The sequence below is a fragment of the Monodon monoceros genome, unplaced genomic scaffold, assembly GCF_005190385.1.
Source record: "Monodon monoceros isolate NGI ecotype Baffin Bay Population unplaced genomic scaffold, NGI_Narwhal_1 Super_Scaffold_6, whole genome shotgun sequence".
Lineage (NCBI taxonomy): Eukaryota > Metazoa > Chordata > Mammalia > Artiodactyla > Monodontidae > Monodon > Monodon monoceros.
The window spans coordinates 26,221,418-26,249,281 of record NW_021703783.1 but is presented as its reverse complement, the minus strand read 5'-3'; the positions used below and the strand labels follow the sequence as shown (position 1 = coordinate 26,249,281).

The 27,864-nt window shown below is 39.5% G+C and overlaps 1 protein-coding gene across 5 annotated transcripts in view; it reads right to left on the bottom strand.

The window, feature by feature from the left end:
- FGD4 (FYVE, RhoGEF and PH domain containing 4) overlaps positions 1-27,864 on the bottom strand; it is a 206,482-nt gene that overhangs the window by 73,217 nt on the left and 105,401 nt on the right. For 4 of the 5 annotated variants that reach the window (XM_029204415.1, XM_029204412.1, XM_029204411.1 and 1 more), the window contains exon 2: positions 995-1,147. In XM_029204415.1, the coding sequence (XP_029060248.1) occupies positions 995-1,147 (153 nt within the window). Of the gene's footprint in view, positions 1-994; positions 1,148-22,625; positions 22,849-27,864 lie in introns of those variants that run through there. The other variant, XM_029204414.1, reaches the window with a different exon arrangement.

The following is a 27,864-nucleotide window of genomic DNA, read 5'->3' as shown; positions in this document are numbered from 1 at the left end:
GACCTTGTTTGATAGCCATATCCCATACCACGACCAACAGAGCTAGCAGTGAGAACAAAAAGAAAAATATCCCATAACCTGGAAGACTCCATTTTACCCCCATTAAAGATCTCTTTCAGAAATTCTTAAAACATAAGAACAAGAAAGAGACCAAAGTAAATACAAAATAATCCAAATAAAAATTGATTTTTCCAAAGTATAGTGATTCTGAAAATGCCTAGTATTGTTTCTTGGCTGAATGTTCAGCATTTGATATAAATGAAAATATATTAGAAAGAAACTACACATTAAGCCACAGTGTAGCATAGTTTTGTGTTTGTTACACTTCAAAAGGCCTTGCTCTTAATCATCAAAATTATAATTCTGTGCTTCTTAAAGTTAATACACAGTTTACTAGAAATTTATTTGTAAAAGAAAGTGGTCACTGAACAAAGCATTCAGAGATTTCCACCATATAATTTTTCCCCTTGTTGGATGCTCAATTCCTGGACAGAGGGACTCTTTTAATTTCTGTGGATGACTTTACTAGGAAGCCTGAAAAGCCCCAGTTCCTTGATATTGCAAAGTCACATTCTTGCTAAGTATATTAAAGCACTGTTTTAGAACAATCTGTTTCACAGACCCTCTGACATCTAGCAAGTCATGATGACTTTCCGACACACACGTTAATTTGTTACATATTTATTATGCAAACAGTAAGTTAGGCTCTTGTACTATGTCACGCATAATGCATGAAGAGATCACATTTCCATTAAGGGGACATGTAAACAATTTATGTAACATGAAAAGAACCATAATAGAGAAATATATAAGGTGTTTTAGGAGTAGAAACCCCGCCTGAGTAGGTTCACAGACTGACTTTTCTCCTGAAAAAATAAATGCACCCAGTTCCTCCCATTTAGAGCTTAAAACTCTTAGTGATCATCATTCTTCTGTGTTGCCTTCATCAATGAAGAAAGCATGCAACCTGATCAAAAAAACCCGATCAGCATACCTTGTGGCTTTGGACTTGCAGCTGAGTGTTTTGCTGGAGTTTTCCCATTTATTCCCTGAGCCTCTTCATCAGATACATTCTGATCAATCAGTGTGGTTGTGCTGCTTTTCAAGCAAGGTGAAACTATAGTGATCTTTGGACAGGTACTGCTGCCTGGGAGAGTTCAAAAAGAAAGAACAGGTAAATGCAGAGGTGGAGCATAACTACATCTCAGGACTTAATTTCTTCTGACCCCATAAAACAAAAACAGTCACAGTTACAAGAGTATGCATTGAAATAATTTTCCCACGTGTGCTGGCCTTGACAAAGAGTTTTCCTGAGAAAGATCTCATTCCACGTGCTTGAGGAACCTTATAATACACGCTGACAGAGACTGCTGACTACTACACACACACACACACACACACACACACACACTCTCTCTCTCCCCCCCCCCACCCCCGCCCCCACCCCTTTTCTTGCAGGGCCATGGAAAGGGCAGAATGCAGCTGCTATGATGCAGGTGAAGGAGAGGACCAGAGGGCCCCAGCACTAATCTGTTAAAAGCGTTCCTTTCCAGCATCCAGTCAGTCACCAGTCATTGAGTGGTTCAAAAGAACAAAGCAGGAAAGCACAAACATGACAGCTGACCTAAAGACTCTAGAAGAATGGCTTGATTAAAAAGGAAGAAATCACACACACACACACACACACACACACACACACACACACACACACACCATGACCCTCTTTCACAAGCTTACTCAGACTCCAAATCAACGTATTATTAATACCCATGTTTTCAAAAAAAAAAAAAGAATGACGAGGGTATGTAGATAATATTCATATTTAGTTACAACTCAAAAATCTTTGAAACACTGCAGTGTTTTAAAAAACTGAAATACATCATGAAGCATAGATGGAGAACAGATCAATTCTTAGTTCAATTTCTGATATAAGAAGTTAAATACTGAATTTCAGAGACTTTTAAAGAAATCATAAGCCAGTGTTTTCTCTTTAAACGCATGCTAAATTTTCCTTTCTTCTAGTTGACATGGTGATATTAACAACAGATTAGACCCTGTTTAGGAGAAAATAAAATTTCTACCAGGAAATTCACTATCGTTAAATAAAAGTATGCCATTTAAGAAACTATCATTTGACTAAGAAACAGTTACATTTTTACAGAATCCAAATATTTAAAATGAGAACTATTAGAGATAAAAGGCCTTAATAATTATTCAAAACAAGAAAAGCTAATAAAACCCAATCAACTTTTTGTTGAGTAAAAAAATTCCCTTTTACTTCAATTGATTGGGTAATATTGATTAAAAACTAAAATACTGCTTTATTTTCTGCACTCCCCTTAAAATATATCTAGGTAAAACAAATTTTAGAAGATATTAATAGTTCCAAGTATTGTCTGAGAAGTTATTAGAGACCCAATGCTAAAACACATCAGACACCCTTCTGCTAAAATGGGCTGCCAACTAAATAAAGCATTGTTTAGCCAAATAAAGGCCTTGAATGCAAGATTTAAGGAACATTTGACAGCATATTATAAATTATAAACAGAAGAAATTATAAACAGAAGAAATAAAAGCTCAGTCTTTAAATGTGTGATCCTATCTACCTTCTTAGAAAAACCACATGAAGTAGGCAAAGCATATTCCTGAAATCCACAGTGTACCAACCAACCACTTAGCCTTTTAGGGGCATTAGGATGTTTGTTCCACAATGATCCCAAGAATGGCTTAGTATCTGAAAGGCCACCTGCTGGGGTCTAGTGAAGGATGGCCTTGGGGCAGAAACAGTGAAAAGCCACAGCCCAACTACAAATCAGAGGCAGAAACTGTAACTTGACAGTAAAATGAGACACTGAAAGCAAGAATGCAGCTTTAGAGATGATTTATAGCAACAAAACTATAAAAGGGGGCAGCTAAGGGGTAAATGAGAAAACAAATTAAATTGAATCTTTAAAAAATAGATCACCACTGTAACATATTAAAAGATGAAACTACTTTAATAATTAACCTATTTAGAAACAAAACATGTCTTGAATAAATAATAATTTTTAATTGAAAACTAGGCACTTAATTTCTGGATAGCAAGCTTGCAGGATCTGATGGGTTTACAAGATCATATTTATTAAAGAACATCTCAGATGAATGTGATGAAATGCCTGCAGTAGGAGATCAAGTACACATCTATTTTCTTTTGAATCCATTAAAGTCATGATTACATATCTTTTGCCAGTGATAATAAATCCACAGCCAGAAACTTCATTTCAGATCATTATTTAAAACCCATCTCCAAACTTCAGCCATTATCACAAGGTATGAAAATATGGTGAAAGACACAGAAAACACATTCTTAAAAGGTTGTTAAAAAAAAAAAAGCAAAGACAAATATGCAACAGAGACCATGCAAAGCCCAAAATCTTTACTATTATTTACCATCTGGTTCTTTACAGGAAAAGTTTGCTGACCATGGTCTAGGTCAAACACATAATGGTAAAGGAAGTTTGACTAAAATTAGGCAGCACCATTTCATTAAATCATCTTTTAACATCCTGGATATTAGCAACACAGAGGAATACTTTTTTTTGCTTGTTTATGACTGACTCAGCCTATTCACATTTGGAGACAGTCCTTATTTGGGTACCAGTTGCATAACAGGGACTTGAAACCAAAATTGTAACCAGATGGTCTACCTATACAAGAAATTTTATATTATAGAGGTTTTCAGATTCCAATTTACCAAGAACCAGTATGAGTGATTAAACACGTATCTCTGGGCACAGATACAACCAGTTATATTATGTTAGCATAGGGAGAGGGGTCCTATTTACTGTCTCTTCTTGAGGATTGGTAATTTATTTAGGTACTGGTCTTAACCATTTTGCATTCCTCTGTCTTATGCTTGCTGGGTCATATCTCCTGTAAGAACTGCCTAGACAGATGTAACTGCAGGGTATCCTCAGATATTCTCAGTTAATCCAGCCTCATCTTTGACTGCATAAACCTCCCTGTTCCAACTGGAGAGGTTCCCACTATGGCTTAACTTTCATTTATGTGTCTTTTGCATAGTACTTGTGAGTGGCAGATAATCTCTCTGACTGGTTAGGGTAACTTTGTCTTCTATTTGCAAAATTTTGTGTTGGGTTGTTAACGTTTTGCCAACTTATTCTTGAATGGCTCGTTCACAAATTAAGGTTGGATTTACTCCAAAGCAAAGTCCGTTCACTTCTTGATTCTTCAGGCCTGATCTCTTGTCATGGTATCCGTGATCTCAGATCACATCTTTATGGCCATGTCTATAGTGCCTCACCCAACCATAATATCTCTCCCAACTGCACCACGTCTCTAGCCCAGAAGATCTCCATGGACTCCATCCCTCAGGACAAGAGGATCTCTTGATTTAAGAGCACAGAGTAGTTTTCTAAGGGAAACAATCTTCCTAGGTGTATATTGTCCAGAAGGAAAGAGATACTTAAAAAAGAAAAAAAAAAAAAAAACACCAATATTTTGAAATAATCTTAGATTTACATAAGAGTTGTGCCCAGGCTCTTAGGTTAGCATCTTATGTAACTACAGTATGTTATCAAAACTAAAAATTTAATATTGGTACAATACTAGGCCACAGATTTCATTCAGATTTCACCATTTTTTTCACTAACATTCTTTTTCTGTCACAGGATCCAAACCAAGATATCATGTTGCATTTAGTTGTCCAATCTGTGAGAGTTACTGAGTCTTTGCTCGTCTTTCATGACCCTGGCAGTTCTGAAGAGTACTGGTAAGTATTTTGTAGAATGTCCCTCAAACTGGGTTTCTCTGATGTTTTCTCATGATTAGACTGGGTTTACAGGTTTGGGGGAAGAACATCACAGAGGTGATGTACCCATCTCACTGCATTACATCACTGCATGATACCAACATGATTATCATGTGGTATTAACCTTGGTCACTGAGTAAGGTGATGTCTGACAAGTTTCTACACTGGAAAATATTCTATTTATAAGACATTTTTCAACAGTCTTCTCCTATTATCCCTTCAAAGTCTCCCCACCTGTCCCACAGTTCTGGATATGGGTCATATCTCCCATGTGCTATTTAAAATGCCTGGATTAAGAGATCAATTGCACTTTTTAAAAAAGCAATTAAAATTATAAAACTCATGGTTCACAACTCATTTGTCAATGAGGAACAAATCCTGAGCAAGGAAATTTATTTCAGAAAATGACTTCAGTTTCCCAAACTTCAAGACCTCAATAATAAAATCCATACCCACGTCCACTCCACCCTGCCAAATAATAAGCAAACCACAAAGGATCTTAAGAAGAAAATATGATGGACAGTTTAAGAAATTTCCTTGGACCTAGAAAATCTAATTCTAGGAATCTAATCTACAGAAACAATCTTGTGTGTGTAAAAGTATGTGCATATGGACAGTCAATGCAACATATGCAGCTGTGAAAAACAGAAAAACAAAAATAAGACTGGGAAGATTTCCAAGATATTATTAAATAAAAGACAAAAAACTAGAAAAATATGTACAATATGATCCCACTTTAAAAAAAGAAATAACATACATACAAACGTGTATAACTGTACTGAAATGAATGTAAGGTAATATGGCAAGGGGACAGGGGTAGGGTGAGAGAATGAATGAGAACTTTTATGTTTTGCTGTCTATACAGCAATATCATTTAAATCTTTTATAATGAAAATGTACTTATTAATTACTTATATAAAAAAGAGAAAAATCTATGAAAGTTGCCAAGTATATGAACTACAAATTATTATTATTTTTTTGTTTGTTTGTTTTTTGTTTTTGCGGTACACGGGCCTCTCACTGCTGTGGCCTCTCCCGTTGCAGAGCACAGGCTCCGGACGGGCAGGCCCAGCGGCCATGGCTCATGGGCCCAGCTGCTCCGTGGCACGTGGGATCCTCCCGGACAGGGGCATGAACCCGTGTCCCCTGCATCAGCAGGCGGACTCTCAACCACTGCACCACCAGGGAAGCCCTACAAATTATTTTTAAAAGTATATCCTTTACATGTGTACACCAATGTTCATAGCAGCATTATTCATAATAGATAAGATGTGGAAGCAAACCAAGTATCTGTTGACGGATGAATGGATAAACACAAATATGGCATATACATACAATGGAATATTATTCAGCCTTAAAAAGGAAGGAAATTCTGATACATGCTATAACATGGATGGCCTTGAGGCCATTCTGCTAAGTGAAATAAGCCAGTTGAGAAACACAAATCCCTTATGATTCCATTTAAATGAGGTACATAGAGTAGTCAAAATTGGAGACAGAAAGTAGAATGGTGGTTGCCAGGGACTGGAGGGATAGGAGAATGAAGTTATTGTTTTACAAAAGTTAAGTTTTACAAGATCAAAAGAGTTCTGTGGATGGATGATTGTCACAGTAGCACAACGATGTGAATGTACTTAATGCCAATGAACTGTGCGCTTAAAATAGTTAAGATAGGGCTTCCCTGGTGGCGCAGTGGTTGAGAGTCCGCCTGCCGATGCAGGGGAAGCGGGCTCGTGCCCCAGTCCGGGAGGATCCCACATGCCGCGGAGTGGCTGGGCCCGTGAGCCATGGCCGCTGAGCCTGCGCGTCCGGAGCCTGTGCTCCGCAATGGGAGAGGCCACAACAGTGAGAGGCCCGTGTACCAAAAAAAAAAAAAAAAAAAAGTTAAGATGGTAAACTTTATATTATGCATTTTTAACATAAAAATTTTAAGTAAAAATGCATATCCCTTGCTTAATAAAAAAAAAAAATACTAATATATTCAATTGCCTACTTAGCATCTCTACTAGTATGTCTAAGAACTAACTCACACCCAAATCTGACACCCTTGTCTCCCAACTCTCACTCAAAATTAACTGCCTTTACCATCCTCTCCATCTCAGTTAATGGCAACCTCATCTGTGCTTAGGACAAAAAGCTTGGAAGTGTCCTAAAGTCCTCTCCTTTTCTCTCAGACTCTACAGCCTATCCATCAAGAAATTCTGTTGACTCTACCGTCTACCACTACCACCTGCTCAGCTACTATTCTGGCCTAAATTACCACAGTCTTTGACTGGATTACAGCAAGACCTTCCACCTGGTCTCCCTGTGCCTACCCTTGTCCTCTGTATGTGTTTTCACACAGGCCACAGAGATCCCTTTTAAAACCCAAGTCAGATCATGTCCCTCCTGTGCTTAAAATTCTTCCATGGCTCCACATTTCACTCACAGTTTAACAACTCAACTCTTCACAGTGGCTGACAGGCTCTACATGATCTCACCTTAGTCCCCTTGCCACTGACCTCATTGCCTAGTATTGCCCCCTTGCTCACTCCATGCTAGTCATACTGGTTCCCTGCTATTCCTCCAAGGGGCCAAGCATGCTTTACAGCCTTTGGTCTAGCTGTTTTCTGCTGGAATGCTCTTCCCCCAGATAACTGCTTTCTCCTCACATCTTGGCTAAAATTGCATCTTGTCAACATGGGCTACCCTGACCACTCCTTCTAGTATTACTGTTACTCACAGGGTTTCCCGCCCCCCACCCCATAGCCCTTATCACCTTCTAAAAGACTACATTATTTATTTTCTTAATTGTCTGTCTGCCCTGGTTAGAATGTAAGCCCTGGGAACATCTCAGGAATACCACCTGCCACATAAGTAGAGGCTCAGTAAATAACTGTTGAAGAAATGAATTCTAGATACTTCAGGAAAGTTTCTCTTCATTTGCTTACATTCTCATTTTCTATTTCATGAGAGGTGCTTTCTAAATTCCAACAATAAAGGAGACATGTAGCTGTCTGAGAGCTTAATCTATACAAAATTTCAAACATTTCCATTCTTAGGTAAATTTTTAAACATTCTAGGTTATTTATACACAAATTCTAAATATCATGGGGGAAAAAAAAACTTTACCCAAGTAATCTTCCTCACAACCCAGCAGATGTCTAAACATCTGGAATTGTAGAACTATCCAGATGTTTGTCTTGATAAAAAAAGTAGCAGCCAAAAATCCCAGCAACTGACTGAAATATTTTTATTTATTATAATCTGTAATTTTATTTACATTTATTAGAGTCACTAACTAAAATGCACTATGGCTGCCAATGTTTCAGACTCAGCATCTGATGCTACCTAAACTTATAGTATAGTACAGAGTTATACTGTCAGGAAAAGCAGATTGCTTTAGGTCTTTGAAGTTCAAAAGTAATATGAACTCAAAATAAGCCTTGAAGGTAGGTGACTGTAGATATTATTTTTAAAGGTCCCATTGCTGTATGATAAAATAAAATATGTAAAAAGGCAACTGTTACTATTGTATCTAAGGTATATGCAACAACATATGTAATGAGATAAGATAAATGCAGCCTCTAAAAACACAAAAATCATTTGTTTTTAAACTAGAAATATTTTACTTTCCTGAAACATGCTCCATAATTTTATTGAAATTTTTGCTACTCAAAAGTAGTGAAAAGGATAGTAAAATTTCTAAAGAATGCTACTGTGACTGAAGAATTCTATTGTGACTGATCCTTTCAAAGGTAAAATCTATTAGATGAACTGAAACACATCTCACTAAGACTGTCAAAATTCCAGTTTTGAGTAGGAGCGCACAGATGAGGCCCACAGCCATAGTACGTGTTATGTATTAATATATGTATGTATAGCAGACTATGTATATCACTACAATTCAACCATGGGTTCTAGGGGTCTGAATCCCTGCTCCCCACTCTCAGAGTGACCATTCATTAGGTGCCATGAGTCCCCGCATAGAAAGTGTTGAAAGTGCACATTCCACGATGCCTTCTGGGTTGGTGCTGGGCCTGGTTGGTCAGTGCGTTTTGCTGTGCCTTGGCATGGTGTTATTTTAGGTAGAGACCAAACTTCCTCTGCATACCCCTGCGTAGGGAAGGGAGCTGGTGGCAGCTCTTCCACCCCCAACCATACACCGATGGAGATTCCCCTTTCGGCTATAGTTAACTAAGAATGTTGGTCAAGATTACAGAAAAGTTCTTGCCATTTAAAGCACAAAATATTACTCTATGCCTGCAGCCATGACCAGAGGGGAAGGTGGGAGTAAAGAGAAACCACAATCAATTACATGCTGCTCCTTCTGCCTGCTTGCAAAGGGCGGTTTTAGTTGACACCATCTGAGTTGGAGAGGTTCATAGCCTGCTGTGCTTTACCCGATAAACTGATGCCAATTTATAATAACACCCATTTCTTGGTTCCTTCTTTTTTATAACCAAGTGGAAGAAACTGGGCCCTAGATTTGTCAAAAGAACCTGCATTACTGCTGTACTGACAATGAGAAATATCCCTGAGAAGCTGCCCATCCATGTAATCAAGTAAGTGCTGTTTTGAAGTCATCACACTTTTTGCCAGAGCCTAAGGTTCATAACAGTTTTAAGTTTTGAAATCTATGAACATACATACTATAAAAGATCTCTAAGTATATTAATGTGCATACGGGCCTGCTAACTGGTGTTAGATTTCCCCAATATGATCATCTGTATCAAAAAGTCAGCTCAGGGACTTCCCTGGTGGTGCAGTGGTTAAGAATCCACCTGCCAATGCAGGGGACACGGGTTCAATCCCTGGTCCAGGAGGATCCCACGTGCCATGGAGCAACTAAGCCCACATGCCACAACTACTGAACCTGCACTCTAGAGCCCGTGAGCCACAACTACTGAAAGCCTGAGTGCCTAGAGCCTGTGCTCTGCAACAAGAGGAGCCACTGCAGTGAGAAGCCCATGCACCGTGATGAAGAGCAGCCTCCGTTCGCCACAACTAGAGAAAGCCCACACACAGCAACGAAGACCCAACACAGCCAAATAAATAAATAAATACATACATACATACATACATACATAAATAAATGTCGGGGGGAGGGGAGTCAGTTCAGATGCTGCGCATATGCACACCTAGGCAGCTTTCCTTGATCCCCAGAAGCGTAACACTTGGCTGTTTCCAGGTCAGTTGTACTAGTAATTGTATATACTAAATATATCCTTAGGGCAATATAAACATTCTTCAGGGCAGGTCAGTAATATAACTCTAATTGCCTAAATTCAAATCCTGGCTTCACCGTTTAATAGCTGATTGACTTACTTCAATTTCCTGACCTGTAAATGAGAATTCATAGGATTCATAACAGTACCCCTCTCATAAGGCTGTTGTGAGGATTATGATTTAATTAATTCTAGTGAAAGTACTAGAGCAGTAGCTGGCACACGGTAATTGCTATATAACTACTTGCTATTACTGTTACAACTTGTATAATACGCAATGCTGTATAATGCCCAATGCTGTATAATGCCAGGGTAGTGGATCAGGGGACCAGATCTTTACTCTCTCCTCCCTCCAGCCTCTTAAGAACCCTACCTTTTGCCTCCTTCTGTGCCCGCCCTATCTGCTTATATTTGCCCTTACCACTGCCTAAATTATGATTTACTACCACCCAGCACTTGCTCACGCTGGTTTACTCTCTTAGCAGCTGCCATTTGCTTCAGTGCCTCTGCTTTCAGGGATTCCCAATAGGTCATTTTGGATAAATTCCGGCCAATTAATGACTCTTTTGCAAGTTAATACAATAATGAATTATTTACAAATATGTGGCCTGGTGCATTAAACATGATAACAGTATTAGTAATGACAATGTGATGTCTGACGTTTTTTTTTTTGGCTGCCCTGTGCGGCTTGTGGGATCTTAGTTTCCTGACCAGGGACTGAACCCGAGTCCTCAGCAGTGAAAGCGCAGGGTCCTAACCACTGGACCGCCAGGGAATTCCCTAATGCCTGACATTTGACGTGGAGTAGAATTTACTACAGACCATTTTAATCCCAAACAATTTAATAATTATTCTTCACCCTTTACCATGATTGTAAATATGTGTCCTGGATTCCATAACTTTCTTCATTTTTCCTCTATTTGACATTTCTTCATTTAATATGAGGCACAATTGCTGGTTTTTAAACAATTAATCATTTTCTGAAAAGCACATTTAAGTGCTTATGACCACTTAAACTCAGTATTTAATAGCTCTCATCTTTATGCTTCCAAAGTACAAACTGTTTTTGTAAGCTCTGAGAATATCCAATGATCAACTGCAAAATGAGTAAGAAAACTTATCAAGCTTCTACTTTATTCTATTCTTTTTTTCTTTTTGTTCCTCCTTACATGTACTGAGTGATAACTCCCTAATTAAAAGTGCCAGGTACTCTGCTAATTACTGGGGACAGGAGGACAAATAAGACATAATTCTCACCCTCAGGTAATTCCTAGAGATATGCACAATTCCACAGGTGTCAGTCCCCCTGCCCCCAACCCCTTGTTAACTGCAACTAGGAAGCAACTGCACTATTCACCCTATCAGCAATGGCAGAGGGTGAAGAGGAGAGGAATGGATCTGAGGCTTACTGAGGAAAGAATCAGTAAGGGACTAGCTTAAGAAGGAAGGGACAAAGAGGAGGAAAGGATAACACTTACTTAGGCTTCTGACTAACATGACAGGGAAACAGTGCCTTTCACTTTAAGAATGCAAGAAGATGGGGCTTCCCTGATGGCACAGTGGTTAAGAATCCACCTGCTAATGCAGGAGACACGGGTTCAAGCCCTGGTCTGGGAAGATCCCACATGCCGCGGAGCAACTAAGCCCGTGCGCCACAACTACTGAGCCTGCGCTCTAGAGCCCACGTGCCACAACTACTGAAGCCCAGGAGCTTAGAGCCCATGCTCTGCAACAAGAGAAGCCACCGCAATGAGAAGCCCGTGCACCGCAACGGAGTGGCCCCTGCTCACCACAAGTAGAGAAAGCCCACGCGCAGCAACGAAAAACCAACGCAGCCAAAAAAAAAAGAATGCAAGAAGAATAGAGTTTTGAGTTTTGTGTGAGATATTTTAGGAGCCTGTGAGACTGTTCAGGATGAACGGTCTGCCCTGATGTTCATTAGGTTTGGCCAATCTTAACGCTCCACTCGCCTCATTTTCCAATCTCCTTGTTAAAGTTTTCGGACATATTCCCTTTGATATTTTCTTTAAAATATCATTTTATTGACTATTAAGGGAGGGGGGAAAAGCCTATTTGCCCCATGCAGGGCCAGCTGTAAGAGACTCTGACCCATTTTGTTGTTGTTTTTGGTCTCAGTAATTATGGGTTAAATCACCTGTCTTTCCTTCTATAAGAAGAACTGATTTCCTTAATTTTATTAATAACAGTAACAAATATCAGTTTCCCTGGAGGGAGGGAAAAGGCACTTATTGAGAGCACGGACAGGTTTCTGGGTGTTTGTGGGTTCCTTCAGGACTCCACAGGGCTCAGCAGTCCATTAAAGAGCCCAGGTGAAAACGTAAAATAGATAGCTAGTGGGAAGCAGCTGCATAGCACAGGGAGATCAGCTCGGTGCTTGGTGACCACCTAGAGGGGTGGGATAGGGAGGGTGGGAGGGTGGGAGACGCAAGAGGGAAGAGATATGGGAACATATGTATATGTATAACTGATTCACTTTGTTATAAAGCATAAACTAACACACCATTGTAAAGCGATTATACTCCAATAAAGATATAAAAAAAAAAAAAGAGCCCAGGTGAAAAGTCACAGGAGTCTTCACAGCAGGTGTCACATGTGCTAGGACAACTTTCCCCAAAGTGTGTTCTGTGAACAGGATTCCTCAATTCCCCCCTCCACCACCCCACCACAACCAACCAACCATGATTCTATATGAAGTATCTGTGACCTGCCAAATTTGACAGTTTTATCTTGTAGACTCATGATGCCAGTGGGCATACTAGAGGCCAATGCAGAGCACTACAGTAAAAATCAAAAACAAAAACCTATTTAACTTTGAACCTAGTATACATCCATGAAACCTTTCCACCATTTATTACAAATTAACATCCCATGGAGCATGGAACACATTTTGGGACAACTTGCCCCAGGGACTCCTCCCGTTCTAACAACTGTTGCTTGGGCTACTTCCCATACTTTCCCATCTCTACTGCTCCTGACTTCCCGATAATCATCTTGGCTGCCCTCATGACTGTGACTCTCAAATTATGAACTGAAACTCCAACCCGGCCTTGGCTTTTTGGACATGACCCTGCTGTCCCCAGCTTCAAAGCTGCCCAATCCCATAATGTGCTGACCACAAAAGCAGCATTAGGGGCAGACCCAGGATGCTTGAGGCCTGCACATGGAGTCTAAAACTGGAGCAGCGCTCAGCTTAAAAAATCAGATGAAATTACATTCTGTAATCCTGCCAGTCTATACTTCCTCTCCATTCTCTCCACCTCCCTCTTCCTCTCACACGCATAATCCCACAGCCTAGCAGACAAACACATGTAATTTAGTAAACACAAAAAAATCTCCAAAGGGACTTTTTCTTTTCTTAAAGTGGTTATAAAACAGGATGTAAAGTATTATAATAATTAACAATGCAGAGAACAGTAATATGTAGAATAATGCAGGCAGTTTCATTTCATTGAGACAAGTATCATAAGACCTCTGAATATAAAAGTACATCACTGGGGCTTCCCTGGTGCTCAGGGGTTGGGAGTCCGCCTACCAGTGCAGGGGACACGGGTTCAAGCCCTGGTCCAGGAGGATCACACATGCTGCGGAGCAGCTAGGCCCGTGTGCCACAGCTACTGAGCCTACACTCTGGAGACCACGCTCCACAACTCTTGAGCCCACGTACTGCAATACTGAAGCCTGCGTGCCTAGAGCCTGTGCTCCGCAACAGGAGAGGCCACTGCAATGAAAGGTCCGTGCGCTGCAACAAAGAGTAGCCCCCACTCGCTGCAACTAGAGAAAGCCCACAGGCAGCAACAAAGACCCAACTCAGTAATAAATAAATAAATAAACAAATTTATTTAAAAAAAAAAAAAAAAAAAGGACATCACTGGCCTTTAATTGGGAGAGTGGCAAGCAGATACAACTGTTCCCTTTGTTCTGTGACTTCCCTGTGTGTTTAAACCCCAAGATCAGGCAAAACATTTTATAAGAAGCTTGACTTCTTCCTAAAGACTTATAACCCACATACAACAGGGTATTAGGACAGACTGTGCTCCCTGAAAAAAACAATTTTTCAAAATAGCCTTTTCTTAACTGATTTGTTTTCTAGACATCAAGAGGAGTTTATATAAATGCAGTGCAATGCATAGCTTCAGACAGGGATGCACTGATGCTAAGATGTCCTTCAGTAACACACACACACAAATATCTATCCTGAATGTCACAAAAAAATTAACCATCATAACTTGGGATTTCATAGTGCTTTAAAACATACACAATATACAACCAGTATGCTTGCAAATGCTAGTACTGTTCTTACTACTAGTAGTAATAATGGTAGTAATAAAACCGAACAATATTGTCTATTCTGAGCCAAGTATGAGGTACGTGAAGTACTTTATATACATTATTTCATTTGTTCCTCTCAAGAATCCTATGATAGGATAAAGTAAGGTAGGCATTTTAATGTCCACTATAAAGATGAGTCAACTGAGGTGGTGTTAAGTGACTAGGCTGGTGTTAGATGTCATAACTACATATAGTTTGTAAGTACCTTCGGGGCTGGGACCCTAGCTCATAATCCTTTGGCTTTCACTCAGCAGGTAACAAAGTGATTACATCTCTGTTATAGTATAGCTATCTGCCATGACTCTGTGCCTTTATTTCAGCAAACACTATGCAGCCAGGAGCTTCCAAATATCCAAGACATTAAAAAAAAAATCATACGAGATTAAAAAAGAAGTATGAGATAAGAATGGGAATCTTATCTGGAGTCACTAAACAGCGTCCCAGACTTCCTTGCCTCCTCCAGCTTTGAACTTCCTCCTCACTTGCTCTTCAGTTCTTCCAATTTCTGATCTCTTTGCTCTAGGATGAGTCTCTCCATTACAGACTCTTAGACGTTCCCTCTGGAAACCAACGGGCATAGTCCCTTAGGTTCACTCCATGCTAGTCTAGTCCTACTTAGCTCTTGGCTACACGGCTGTCGCTTCTGCTAGACCTGACCCGGACCTCTTCAAGGAGAGGTCAGAAAGACCCCATGAGGCACTTTCACATGTCATACCATATTTCACCTTCAGCATCCATAAAAGGTATGTAGGACAGATATCTGCATATTATAGTTGAAGAAAGTAAGGTTGGTAAATAGTGGTAAATCCAAGAGTCACACCAGGTTTTTGATTCCAAGGTCAGTGCTCTTTCCACTACAACTGATGGCCCTGTTGTCAGGCTTGTTTGTATTTTGCACTGGAAATGAGCTCATGATCTGGGGCTGTATTTCCAGTATTTCTGGGGCTGTGAGGACTCATCAGTATTTGCTCTGCTTGGCCAAAGACTCCGCTCACCAGATACACTGTAGTGATCTTAAATCCAAATGAATTGAAATTGTTTTGAGAAACTAAACATACTCTTTAAATTGTTAATGACCCGCTAGTTGTCACAAAACCAAGTTTAAGAAATATTTTGAGTTTTTAAATAAAGTCTTAGAATCTACTCTAAGAAATTAGGATAATAATAAATGTCCTCAGGGAATCAGGTCTCTATTCCTTTCAAAAATTCTACTAAACCCAGCAATTACAACCTGCCACAGACCTCAAAGAACTAAAGTGCGTTTCTTCTTCATAGCTGGAATATGTGCCAACTTTTCTCCTACCCGAAGACTGGTTATAAGAGTAGGCTGGAGATAAAAGTAAAAAAGTTAAAAGTTGCATGTATGCATTAATTCAGTAAGCATTTATTTAGCACCTTGCTAAACTGTACAATATGGGGAATATAGCCAATATCTTATAACTATAAATGGAGTATAATCTTTAAAAACTGCAAATCACTATATTGTACACCTATAACTTACATAATATTGTACTTCAACTATACTTCAATTAAAATGAAGGAAATGAAGAAAAATATTTAGCACCTTGCAAGAATCAGTTAACAGAATCAGTGCCAGGCACTGTATAGGATCAGTAAGATCTTCAACCTGCTTTCAAGTAGGAAGATTAGAATGCCCTTCAATCAGGGAACTGCAAACTACAGCCTGTGAGTCCCTCAGAGATCTACAATCCACAGTTCACAGGCCAAATCTGGTCCACCACTTATTTTTGTTAATGAAGTTTTATTGGAATACAGCCACATTCGTTCTTGTACATACTGCATATGATGTTTTTCGCTAGGTTGGCAGTTAAGTAGTTACAACAGAAATCATATGGCCCACAAAGCCTAAAATATTTATCATCTGGCCCTTTACAGAAAAGGTTTGCAGACCCTGACCTAAATAATCAAGGCAACAAACCATGGATTAGTACTATAAATGATACAATGTTATCACACTATTATTATAGCACTATGTTATAATACATTTGTACTTTAATTTTCCAGAATCAATCTTGGTTCTGTCCCCAGCTAGCAATGTGACCTTGGGCAAGGAAAACCCTCTAGGTTTCAGGGAACTCACTGGCAGCATCATAGCACAATTGATCTAGCACAGCTGCAGTTACAGATGACTCTGGGATGTATTTGGTAAATTAACAATGTTATAGGGTATAATCTTTAGTTTGTTATTGGTCTAAATCCCACATGCCTAGCATGCTAGTGATTCTTTTGTCTTCCAAATATTTTTCACAAGAACTATCTTCCCCAGCTACCTATTGCATGTGAACAAATAAGCCAACAGGTCATGCTCCTTGGTCAGTGCTGCTCAACCATGAATCACCTGTGGAGCTTTAAAAAAGAAAACTATAAATACCTGGGCTGAAACCCAAGCCAATGAAATCACTATCTCTAGGGAGTGGGACCCAGGTATCAGTGTGTTTTAAAGCTTCCCAGGGGATTCCAATGTGCAGTTGAGATTGAGAACCACCATTCCTGGTATCCTGGTAACAGGCTTGGATCAAATTAGTATTTTCAGTAGAAGCCATATAAAATAGATTTCCAACATCTGGTTGATAAAGTTATCTGATTTTAGAATCTACTACTGAAAAAAAAATAGACATCCCCTGGTTCATATGAAAAGCTACTAATTAGGAACCTTGAGAATTCAAAAGAGAGATTATTTCTGGCCGATGGAGAGTATGGCAAGCTTTGCTTTGAAAGAAGAGACTTCTGAAAACAATAAAATTAAAAATTTTATTGCCTTTATAAACTCTGAAAGAAATAAAAACAGATGTAAGAAATGAACTTGAAGGGCAAAAGTTAGTTTTTCTCCTAACAGCTATAGCCAACTCATTTATTCAAGATGTCTGGTTTATAAATTAACCAGAATCTTGGCTTTTCCTCTTCCTTTTACCCACTGCCAAACTATTTTCCATTTATTCACGGTAAATTTATCTGCAGGTCCAGAGAGAAGAAGAAAATCAAACTGGCCAAGATGTTTCATAAGGTTTGACAAGGATGTTGTTAAAACCACATAGAATTGTTTTTCATAATGTCAATCACAGCAACCAAGAATGGACTACTATTTCTCTTCACAAAGGGAAAAATACACCCTTTTCATAAGCAAATCCTTCCTGACCTAGCTCGATTTTCATTAATTTTGTATCTGCTTTTCTGGTTTATTTCTCTGAACTTGATTTCTCTAAACCTGGTTCCCAATGGCCAAAACATTCTAGCTTAACGCTCTCTATAAACTTAAGTTCTATGAGCTCCTGCCTACTTCACGTTGCCTGTTTAAAATTACTGGCTGAGTTCTGCTTCTCAGCCCACTTTGTTTTGCAGTTATTGACACAGTTCATTCATTTTTCAAACCTAATTTGGCTTCATGGTAGTAATGGATAAAATGAACTCTACCGAGTAGGAAAATCTCTTTAGGGCCAGCCAGTCCTTCAACCTGAACTGCTATTTCAAATGCACCAATCCTATCACTGTAGTCCAAGGCCCAGATCAGCCAGGCCTGGGAAGAAAGGCTATGTTTATCTGGGAAGTGCATGCCCCCCCTCCCCACCCCCACCAGGAGAAAACAGGGTGGATTAGGAAAACTAGAGGTTGAAAGGTCAAAATTTTGACATGATTATTACTTTGTGACCATGAGAAAGTTACTTAAGTTCCTCATAAATTAGAGAAATTTTTACTGCTCTAGTATCATTGCTTAGGCACAGTTCACAGGTAGATGCAGACCTTGATTACTGGTAGTTTTTAAAAAATCTGACAAGGTAGGTGGTTTTAGAAAAAGGGCTTGGTGACAATCTCTAATCTATCCCAACTCTCCTTTTTATTTTGATATTCTTTTAAGACAAACATTAATATAAATCTCATTTTACTAAAATTTAATATTTAACAGCTTACATGGATATTTGCTTTCCTTACTCGTTGCTGTGTAATCAGACCAGCAGGCCTCATATTTTTCCCCTGGCTACATTTCTAGACCAGGAGCACAATAGCATTTGTGTTTAGCTTCTAACAGTGTAGGGGATTGTTTCAAGTCATGCAAAACTTAAAAAGCAAATACTGATCTAGCTTATCGTTTATTTCCTATATATATTTTTTGGCTGACAAAGGAAGGAAATTAGGAAGAAAAATAATCCAATTTATCAAATATAACCATTTTTCTAATTCTGAGTTTTAAAACTGCATTACATAACTCATGTTTAGTTATGTCTAACATGACTGATCCTACAAAGAAAAAGTTTGTTTTATTCACTGAATGATGAAACCAATCTTATTACTCCCTTGCTTAAAATCCTTTAATGGGACTGCAAGATCCGTAGGAAAAACTCTAATTTCCATACAGGACCCTTCACCATCAGACATAAGCCTGTAAATGCTTCATATCTATCTTCTCACAGCCATGCACCCCTAACGCTCTAGCCACATTCTGATCTTTGCGGTTCCTGTAACACATTATACTCTTTTCATGCCTGTATGGTTTTGCATATGTTGGTTCCCTTAGCTCAGTAAGGTATCTTTAAACACATTAATCTAGTTCCAATGTCACCTTTTTGAGGAAGTTTCCTTGAGTCAAATAAACAGTCAGTTGCTCCTCTTTTTCTGTTCTCCAAACACGCATTTTGTACCTATACTATGACACTTGTCATGCAGTCACTGCTTTTACTGGTTTCCTACCCTTTCAAATCAAGTTTTACAAGAACTGTTAAAGAGGAAACATTTCTAGATTGTTACATTTTATTCTGTTTCCTTTCTTTTCCTATCATCCTCATAACAGGAGAGTTTCAAAGAATTAAATGTTTTAAACACAGGAGGGGAAAAAAAAGAAAAACAAAAAAGGGAGGGAGTATACCCTTAGACCAGAACAAAATATCTTAAATATTTTCTCTTCATCTTGCCACAATTTTCTCCATGCAAACCATTCCCCAAATTTCTTGGTCTCCCACTCAGAAACGTCTCCCATCTACTTCCTCTCTCAACACAACCCCGTAATACAAAACCAATTATGGAGCCCTCCACAGGCTGCATCTTCATTACCCATGCCCAGCCCACCCCCAAAACTTTGTCTCAGTTCTTTATAATTGGGATCAACTTGGCCTCTCAGACTTCATGGACAGATCAGAATGAGCAGGGAACACATTGAGGTCAGAGAATTAACAGGGTAGAGGCTGGCATCAGGACAGGCAGGGCCTTGCACGTCACTGAGAGGACACAGGCTTTTCCTCTGAGAGAGATGGGAATCCACTGAAAGGTTCCGAACAGAGGAGAGACAATATCTGTTTTCTTTTTTTTTTTTTGCGGTACACGGGCCTCCCACCATTGCGGCCTCTCCAGCCGCGGAGCACAGGCTCCAGACGCACAGGCTCAGGGGCCACGGCTCATGGGCCCAGCCGCTCCGCGGCACATGGGATCCTCCCGGACCGGGACACAAACCCGCATCCCCCGCATCAGCAGGCGGACTCCCAACCACTGCGCCACCAGGGAAGCCCTCTGTTTTCCATTTTTAAAGGAGCACTCAGGCTGCTGGGTGGAGAACAGACCTCAAGAGGCCAAAGGTGGATAGGAAGGTACTGGAATAATCCAAGGAAAAGTTGAGTGTGAACTGAACCAGGGTAGTAGCAATGGAGGCATTAAGACATGCTTAGTTTGATATCTTTCGAAGCAGGACTGATTGACAGATTGGATTGGCAGACTGGTAAGAGAAAAAAGATTCAGGAAAACTAAGATTTTTGGTCGGAGCATAAGAAATAACTGTTGCTATATTATGGCATGGAGACGACCAGGCTACAATGGCTTAGTGGTTTTTTTAAGAGGAGAAAGAGAGGTTTTCTCCAGGCCAAGTTTTAATATAACCATCATGTAGAATGACCAGCTTCCATGACTAACATTATTTTTCTTCTCAGAGGCGCTTTCCTTTGGTCTGCTTCAATACATGACCGACCAACTACAGACCCTGGGTCAATTAGCAGAGGAAAAACCCTTAGAAGGATCTGATCTAAACACGGCTTAACAGGGATTGTCGGAGGAAATAAGTTTGAGAACATATTTAAATGAGGGTGAAGACCTTACAAATGTATTTCAGACCAATAAAAATTAGCTTCCTATTTTATATATAAGAAATAGCACAGAGAGTAAAGATGACTACCAGAGGGTAGATCAGAAAGGTGGTAGGGATGGATAAGCCTATAACCACCTAGGAAAAGGCCTTTTTATTTTTTGAATGAATGGTATATTCCAGTGTCTAAGGAAAACTGTTCAAGTTTAAATCTTAATCTTGAATTAAAATTTAATTTACCTATACTTTGGATGAATATCAACTGAAGACCATGTTATCATCCCTGCAAAGACTTAAGAATACTTCCCACTGAGTCATTCCTCACATTCCATTTTTCTCTTCAATTTTTATGTGCTTTTGTCTACAAGCATAAGTTTTAAAAAGGAAAGTTTCTTCAAGTCATAAAAAAAGATAAAATGTTTACAAATAACATGTACACTAAATGCACATATTTACAAATTTTCTTGGACAACTTCATAGCAATAAAATAACCCAGTAGTGTGGGCAGGAAGTGCTACATTACTGTCTTTTCAGTTTAAAAACCGTAAAAGGAACTTCTAAAGCCTACATTATTGTAGTGGCCACTCACTATAGGGAGTTGTCCATTAGAGCAGAAAATTCGAGTAGCACTTCTCTCTCCAATTGAGGCTGCCTTTCAGGAAGGAATACTACTTCTCTCCAATCATCCCTAATTATTTAAAGGTGGAATGAGAAGGGACAGAATTGTTCTAGGTAAAGAGAGAACTCACTAACGGAGAGTGAATTCATCCCTTTTGCAGCTTTTTAAATAAGTTTCATATTTAAGGGCTTCCCTGGTGGCGCGGTGGTTGGGGGTCCGCCTGCCGATGCAGGGGACACGGGTTCGTGCCCTGGTCCGGGAGGATCCCGTGTGCCGCGGGGCAGCTGTGCCCGTGGGCCAGCTGTGCCCGTGGGCCATGGCTGCTGGGCCTGCGCGTCCGGAGCCTGTGCTCCGCAACTGGAGAGGCCACAGCAGTGAGGCCCGCGTACCGAAAAAACCCACACAACACACAAACCTTGGGGAGATCACACAAACCTTGAACTTAGAACCCCTGCGAAGGAACTGAGGCTTCTTCCTGGATAATGGAGGGAGTCAAGGCAGACATGGGCTGGGCTACTCAATCTCTAGCAACTACTGGAACCTGGGAACAGAGCCAGTCAAGGCCTTCTAGCTGGGGGAGGGAGCCTCAGCTTCCCAGCTGCAGTACTGTGACTGGCCCCGCCCCTGGGCTTCCAAGCTCAGTGCAACTCCCGTCCGCCCGGTCCGCTGCCCCCCAGGCAAAAAGAAGGAAACAGTGACACCACAAGGAAGAGAATCTTGGTAACTATGAAGACTTGCCTGTTCTAAGTTTCAGTTCATTTTATTTAATTAACAGTGTAGACAGCGGGGTAGACATTCCTCAGGAAGGTTAATATCCATGCACAAACAATGGGAAAATAGCATCACAAAATGAACCCATTTCAGTTTTAAAAAATATTTTTAGCAGAAATTTCCTGTCACATGATTACATTTCTACCACACAGTATTTCATGCCTCTTTGAAAGAATCAACTTCTCATTAATATACTCTCTAGAATATTGTAGGAAAAAAACGGTGTCTTAATACCACTAACAACAACAACAAAAAATCCATGCCTGTCTCTACGATGTTATCTTATATTGAAAAACAAGTAATATTCACTCTTCTGAACTTTGCTGAAACAAGAAGACTGGGATGGTGGGGATGTGTGTGTGTGTTTGCTTGAACAGAACAGTATTCCATGCAGTAGTACTAGAAAAGGATTAGTGGTAAACATTTCTTAGCTTTGTTCACACGAGAAATGGAAGAAAAAACTTTTGCTTTCTTTGTCTGTATTCTCCCGTCAGTGACTAACTTTTCAAACTTCTAATGTTAGTAAGAATGAGTCAGAGAAACAGAACTATTAAATTTGTATTTCGCTAAACCCAGAAACAGCCTCCTGGAAGAAGCAGAAACTATGAATACAGTACATATTTTAACATTAAAGTTGAAAAATAATGTGAGCCTTATTCTTAACTTAAAACCAAACTCTGCAACTTTCATGTCCCTCAGCATGCTGTTATAAATTGACCCACAGAAACCGGGTGAAAAAAACAAAACAAAAACGAGAAAGATAAACCAGAAAATGAAACTACTTACCTTGATCAGTGGACATGATTTCACACATACTGATATAATTAGTTTGCTTTGGTTTGATAAGAAAATATTTGGCTTTACTCTTTAGTTCATGTGATAAAATCTCACTACTGGCTCTAAAGCCTCTCACAGCTTGGAGACCCACAGGTTAGCCCGGAGCTCTGATGGTGCACTGCTTACTTCAGGACCTCCTTAGACCTTAACTGCTCAAAGACAACCTCATGCATAGTATGCCACACCTCCCCAGAGGAGGGCTGCTGCAGTGCTTTTCATGAGACCAACTTTATGAGGATGGAGAGAAAATAAACAACAACGGAGGCCCATGCAAGCAACAAATGCACTAGAAATACATTTGGGAATAGGACAGTTTATAAATTGAATAATTCCTTAACGATTAGTAATGCTCTAAAAAAGCCAACATGAAAACAGTTTGTTTCCACTTGAACTGGGTCCATGCTCTAGACCAAAGAGGTTACAGATTCAGGATTCACAGGCTTAAGATGTTAAAACGTCATTTTAAATTATTTCAAATGCTTTTTGTGCCACTTAATACTTTCCATTTTACCATAGGTCATTGATCTTAGTGCAGAGTGAATAAATACTACTCATAAATTTCCTAAGGAAGTCAAATTTTATGTTATTTCAGAGCATTGTTTACAATCACAATGAAGTAATGGGCTATAGACATCACGCTCACAGTTGAAAGTAGCCTCTCCAAACCCCTCCTTAGTGTGTCCAGACGCAGTGGTTCTCACATACCAGATCATCAGGATGGCATTTTAAAACACACACTGCCTGGTCCCATCCCAGGAGTTGAATTCAACCAATCTGTGGTACAACCCCAGAATCTGCACTTCTAACAAGCTCCCAGGTGACGCTGACACTGCTGGTCTGGGACTGCACTTCAGGGACCATACAAGGAGAACCACTGGGGCAGAGACTTCACACTCACTGGTGGCCTAAAGCTCTAGCTCAATTGCACCTGCTTAGGAATTGCTTAATGTCAGGGCAGGGGCCAACACTCAAGATACGGTATTGGGGACTATGTATTATACATTCAGATAAGACACAGTAACATCCAACTGCATATCAGGAAATGGACTTATCAACTTAATTCTTAATAAAATAAATTTGCATACTAGGCATGAATAGGTTTTAATCTAAAAAGTATAGACAATTAGAAAATGTAGAAAAGGAGTCAAAGAAAGATAAGAAACCTGAATTGTCCTTTATGTCTGTCAGGAACTCCACCAGTGTTTAAAATTCACTGTGACAGGAAAACTATTAAAATTTGATTCCAAAGACCACTTAGCCTGGGCAAGTTTCAGTACCATAAAAAGTAGAATGTTTCCCTGTCATAAAAAGGCACCAATTCTCTGCTTCCTGAATTTTGATAGCAATGTTTAAATTATAATCTCAGGTTAGGTTTCCAAAGAAATACCTTTTTTTCTTAACATGTTTATTAGAGTATAATTGCTTAATATTGTTGTCTTAGTTGCTGCTGTATAACAAAGTGAATCAGCTATACGAAAACATATATCCCCATATCCCCCACCTCTGGCATCTCCCTCCCACCCTCCCTATCCCACCCCTCTAGGTGGTCACAAAGAACTCAGCTGATCTCCCTGTGCTATATGGCTGCTTCCCACTAGCTACCTATTTTACATTTGGTAGTGTATATATGTCCATGCCACTCTCTCACTTCATCCCAGCTTACCCTTCCCCCTCCCCGTGTCCTCAAGTCCATTCCCTACATCTGCGTCTTTATTCCTGTCCTGCCCCTAGGTTTTTCAGAACCATTTTTTTTTAAGATTCCATATATATGCGTTAGCATACAGTATTTGTTTCTCTCTTTCTGACTTACTTCACTCTGTATGACAAATTCTAGGTCCATCCACCTCAATACAAATAACTCAATTTTGTTTCTTTTTATGGCTGAGTAATATTCCATTGTATACATGTGCCACATCTTCTTTACCCATTCATCTGTCAATGAACACTTAGGTTGCTTCCATGTCCTGGCTATTGTAAATAGTGCTGCAATGAACACTGTGGTACATGTCTCTTTTTGAATGATGCTTTTCTCAGGGTATATGCCCAGTAGTGGGATTACTGTGTCATATGGTAGTTCTATTTTTAGTATTTTAAGGAGCCTTCATACTCCACAGTCTCCATAGTGACTGTATCAATTTACATTCCCACCAACAGTCCAAGAGGGTTCCCTTTTCTCCACACCCTCTCCAGCATTTATTGTTTGTAGATTTTTTGATGACAGCCATTCTGACCGGTGTGATGTCATACCTCATTGTAGTTTTGATTTTCATTTCTCTAACGATTAGTGATGTTGAACAGCCTTTCATGTGTTTGTTGGCAATCTGTACATCTTCTTTGGAGAAATGTCTATTTAGGTCTTCTGTCCATTTTTGGACCGGGTTTTTCATTCTTTTGATATTGAGCTGCATGAGCTGCTTGTATATTTTGGAGATTAATCCTTTGTCAGTTGCTTCATTTGCAAATATTTTCAGCCATTCTGAGGGTTGTCTTTTCACCTTGTTTATGGTTGCCTTTGCTGTGCAAAAGCTTTGAAGTTTCATTAGGAGCCATTTTATTTTTGTTTTTATTTCCATTTCTCTAGGAGGTGGGTCAAAAAGGATCCTGCTGTGATTCATGTCATAGTGTTTTGCCTATGTTTTCCTCTCAGAGTTTTATCGTGTCTGGCCTTACATTTAGGTCTTTAATCCATTTTGAGTTTACTTTTGTATACAGTGTTAGGGAGTGTTCTAGTTTCATGCTTTTACATGTAGCTGTCCAGTCTTCCCAGCACTACTTATTGAAGAGGCTGTGTCTTCTCCACTGTATATTCTTGCCTTCTTTATCAAAGATAAGGTGACCATATGAGTGTGGGTTTATCTCTCGGGTTTCTACCCTGTTCCACTGATCCACATTTGTTTTGATGCCAGTACCAAACTGTCTTGATTACTGTAGCTTTGTAGTATAGTCTGAAGTCAGGGAGCCTGATTCCTCCAGCTCTGTTTCTCTTTCTCAAGATTGCTTTGGCTATTTGGGGTCTTTTATGTTTCCATACAAATTGTGAAATTTTTTGTTCTGGTTCTGTGAAAAATGACATTGGCAGTTTGACAGGGATTGCATTGAATCTGTAGATTGCTTTGGGTAGTATAGTCATTTTCACAATGTTTATCATTCCAATCGAAGATCATGGTATATCTCTCCATCTGTTTGTATCATCTTTAATTTCTTTCATCAATGTCTTATAGTTTTCTGCATACAGGTCTTTTGGCTCCTTAGGTAGATTTATTCCTAGGCATTTTATTCTTTTTGTTGCAATGGTAAATGGGAGTGTTTCCTTAATTTCTCTTTCAGATTTTCATCATTAGTGTATAGGAATGCAAGAGATTTCTGTGCATTAATTTTGCATCCTGCTACTTTACCAAATTCATTGATTAGTTCCAGTAGTTTTCTGGTAGCATTTTTAGGATTCTCTCTCTATATAGTGTATCACGTCATCTGCAAACAGTGAGTTTTTCTTCTTTTCTGATTTGGATTCCTTTTATTTCTTTTTCTTCTCTGACTGCTATGGCTAAAACTTCCAAAACTATGTTAAATAACAGTGGTGACAGTGGGCAACTTTGTCTTGTTCCTGATCTTAGTGGAAATGGTTTCATTTTTTCACCATTGAGAATGATGTTGGCTGTGGGTTTGTCATACATGGCCTTTATTATGTTGAGGTAAGTTCCCTCTATGCCTACTTTTTAGAGGGTTTTTATCATAAATGAGTGTAAAAAGCTTTTTCTGCATTTATGAGATTATATGATTTTTATCCTTCAATTTGTTTAATGTAGTGTATCACATCAATTGGTCTGTGTATATTGAAGAATCCTTGCATTCCTGGGATAAACCCCACATGATCCTTTTAATGTGCTGTTGGATTCTGTTTGCTAGTATTTTGTTGAGGATTTTTGCATACTTTCATCAGTGATATGGGCCTGTAGTTTTCTTTTTTTGTAACATCTTTGGTTTTGATATCAGGGTGATGGTGGCCTCGTAGAATGAGTTTGGGAGTGTTCCTCCCTCTGGTATATTTTGGAAGAGTGTGAGAAGGCTACGTGTTAGCTCTTCTCTAAAAGTTTGATAGAATTAGCCTGTGAAGCCATCTGGTCCTGGGTTTTGTCTGTTGGAAGATTTTTAATCACAGTTTCAATTTCAGTGGTTGTGATTGGTCTGTTTATATTTTCTATTTCTTCCTGGTTCAGTCTTGGAAGGTTGTGCTTTTCTAAGAATTTGTCCATTTCTTCCAGGTTGTCCATTTTATTGTCACATAGTTGCTTTTAGTAATCTCTCATGATCCTTTGTATTTCTGCAGTGTCAGTTGTTACTTCTCCTTTTTCATTTCTAATTCTGTTGATTTGAGTCTTCTCTCTTTTTTTTTTGATGAGTCTGGCTAATGTTTTATCATTTTTGTTTATCTTCTCAAAGAACCAGCTTTTAGTTTTATTGATCTTTGCTATCATTTCCTTTATTTATTTCTGATCTGATATTTATGATTTCTTTCCTTCTGCTAACTTTGGGAGTTTTTCGTTCTTCTTTCCCTAATTGCTTTAGGTGTGAGGTTAGGTTATCTGAGATTCTTGTTTCTTGAGGTAGACTTGTATTGCTATAAACTTCCGTCTTAGAACTGCTTTTGCTGCATTCCATGGGTTTTTGGCCATCGTGTTTTCATTGTTATTTGTTTCCAGGTTGTATTTTTTTTTTTTTTTTTTTGCAGTATGCGGGCCTTTCACTGTTGTGGCCTCTCCCGTTGCGGAGCACAGGCTCCGGACGCACAAGCTCAGCGGCCACGGCTCATGGGCCCAGCCGCTCCGCGGCATGTGGGATCTTCCCGGACCGGGGCACGAACCCGTGTCCCCTACATTGGCAGGCGGACTCTCAACCACAGCACCACCAGGGAAGCCCTCTAGGTATTTTTTGATTTCCTCTTTTATTTCTTCAGTGATCTCTTGGTTACTTAGTAGCATAGTATTTAGCCACCATGTGTTTGAATTTTTCACAGTTTTCTTCCTGTAATTGATATCTAGTCTCATAGCACTGTGGTCGGAAAAGATACTTGATACAATTTTCAATTTTCTTAACTTTACCAAGGCTTCATTTATGACCCAAGATATGATCTATCGTGGAGAATGTTGCATGAGCATTTGAGAGGAAAGTGTATTTTGTTGCTTTTGGA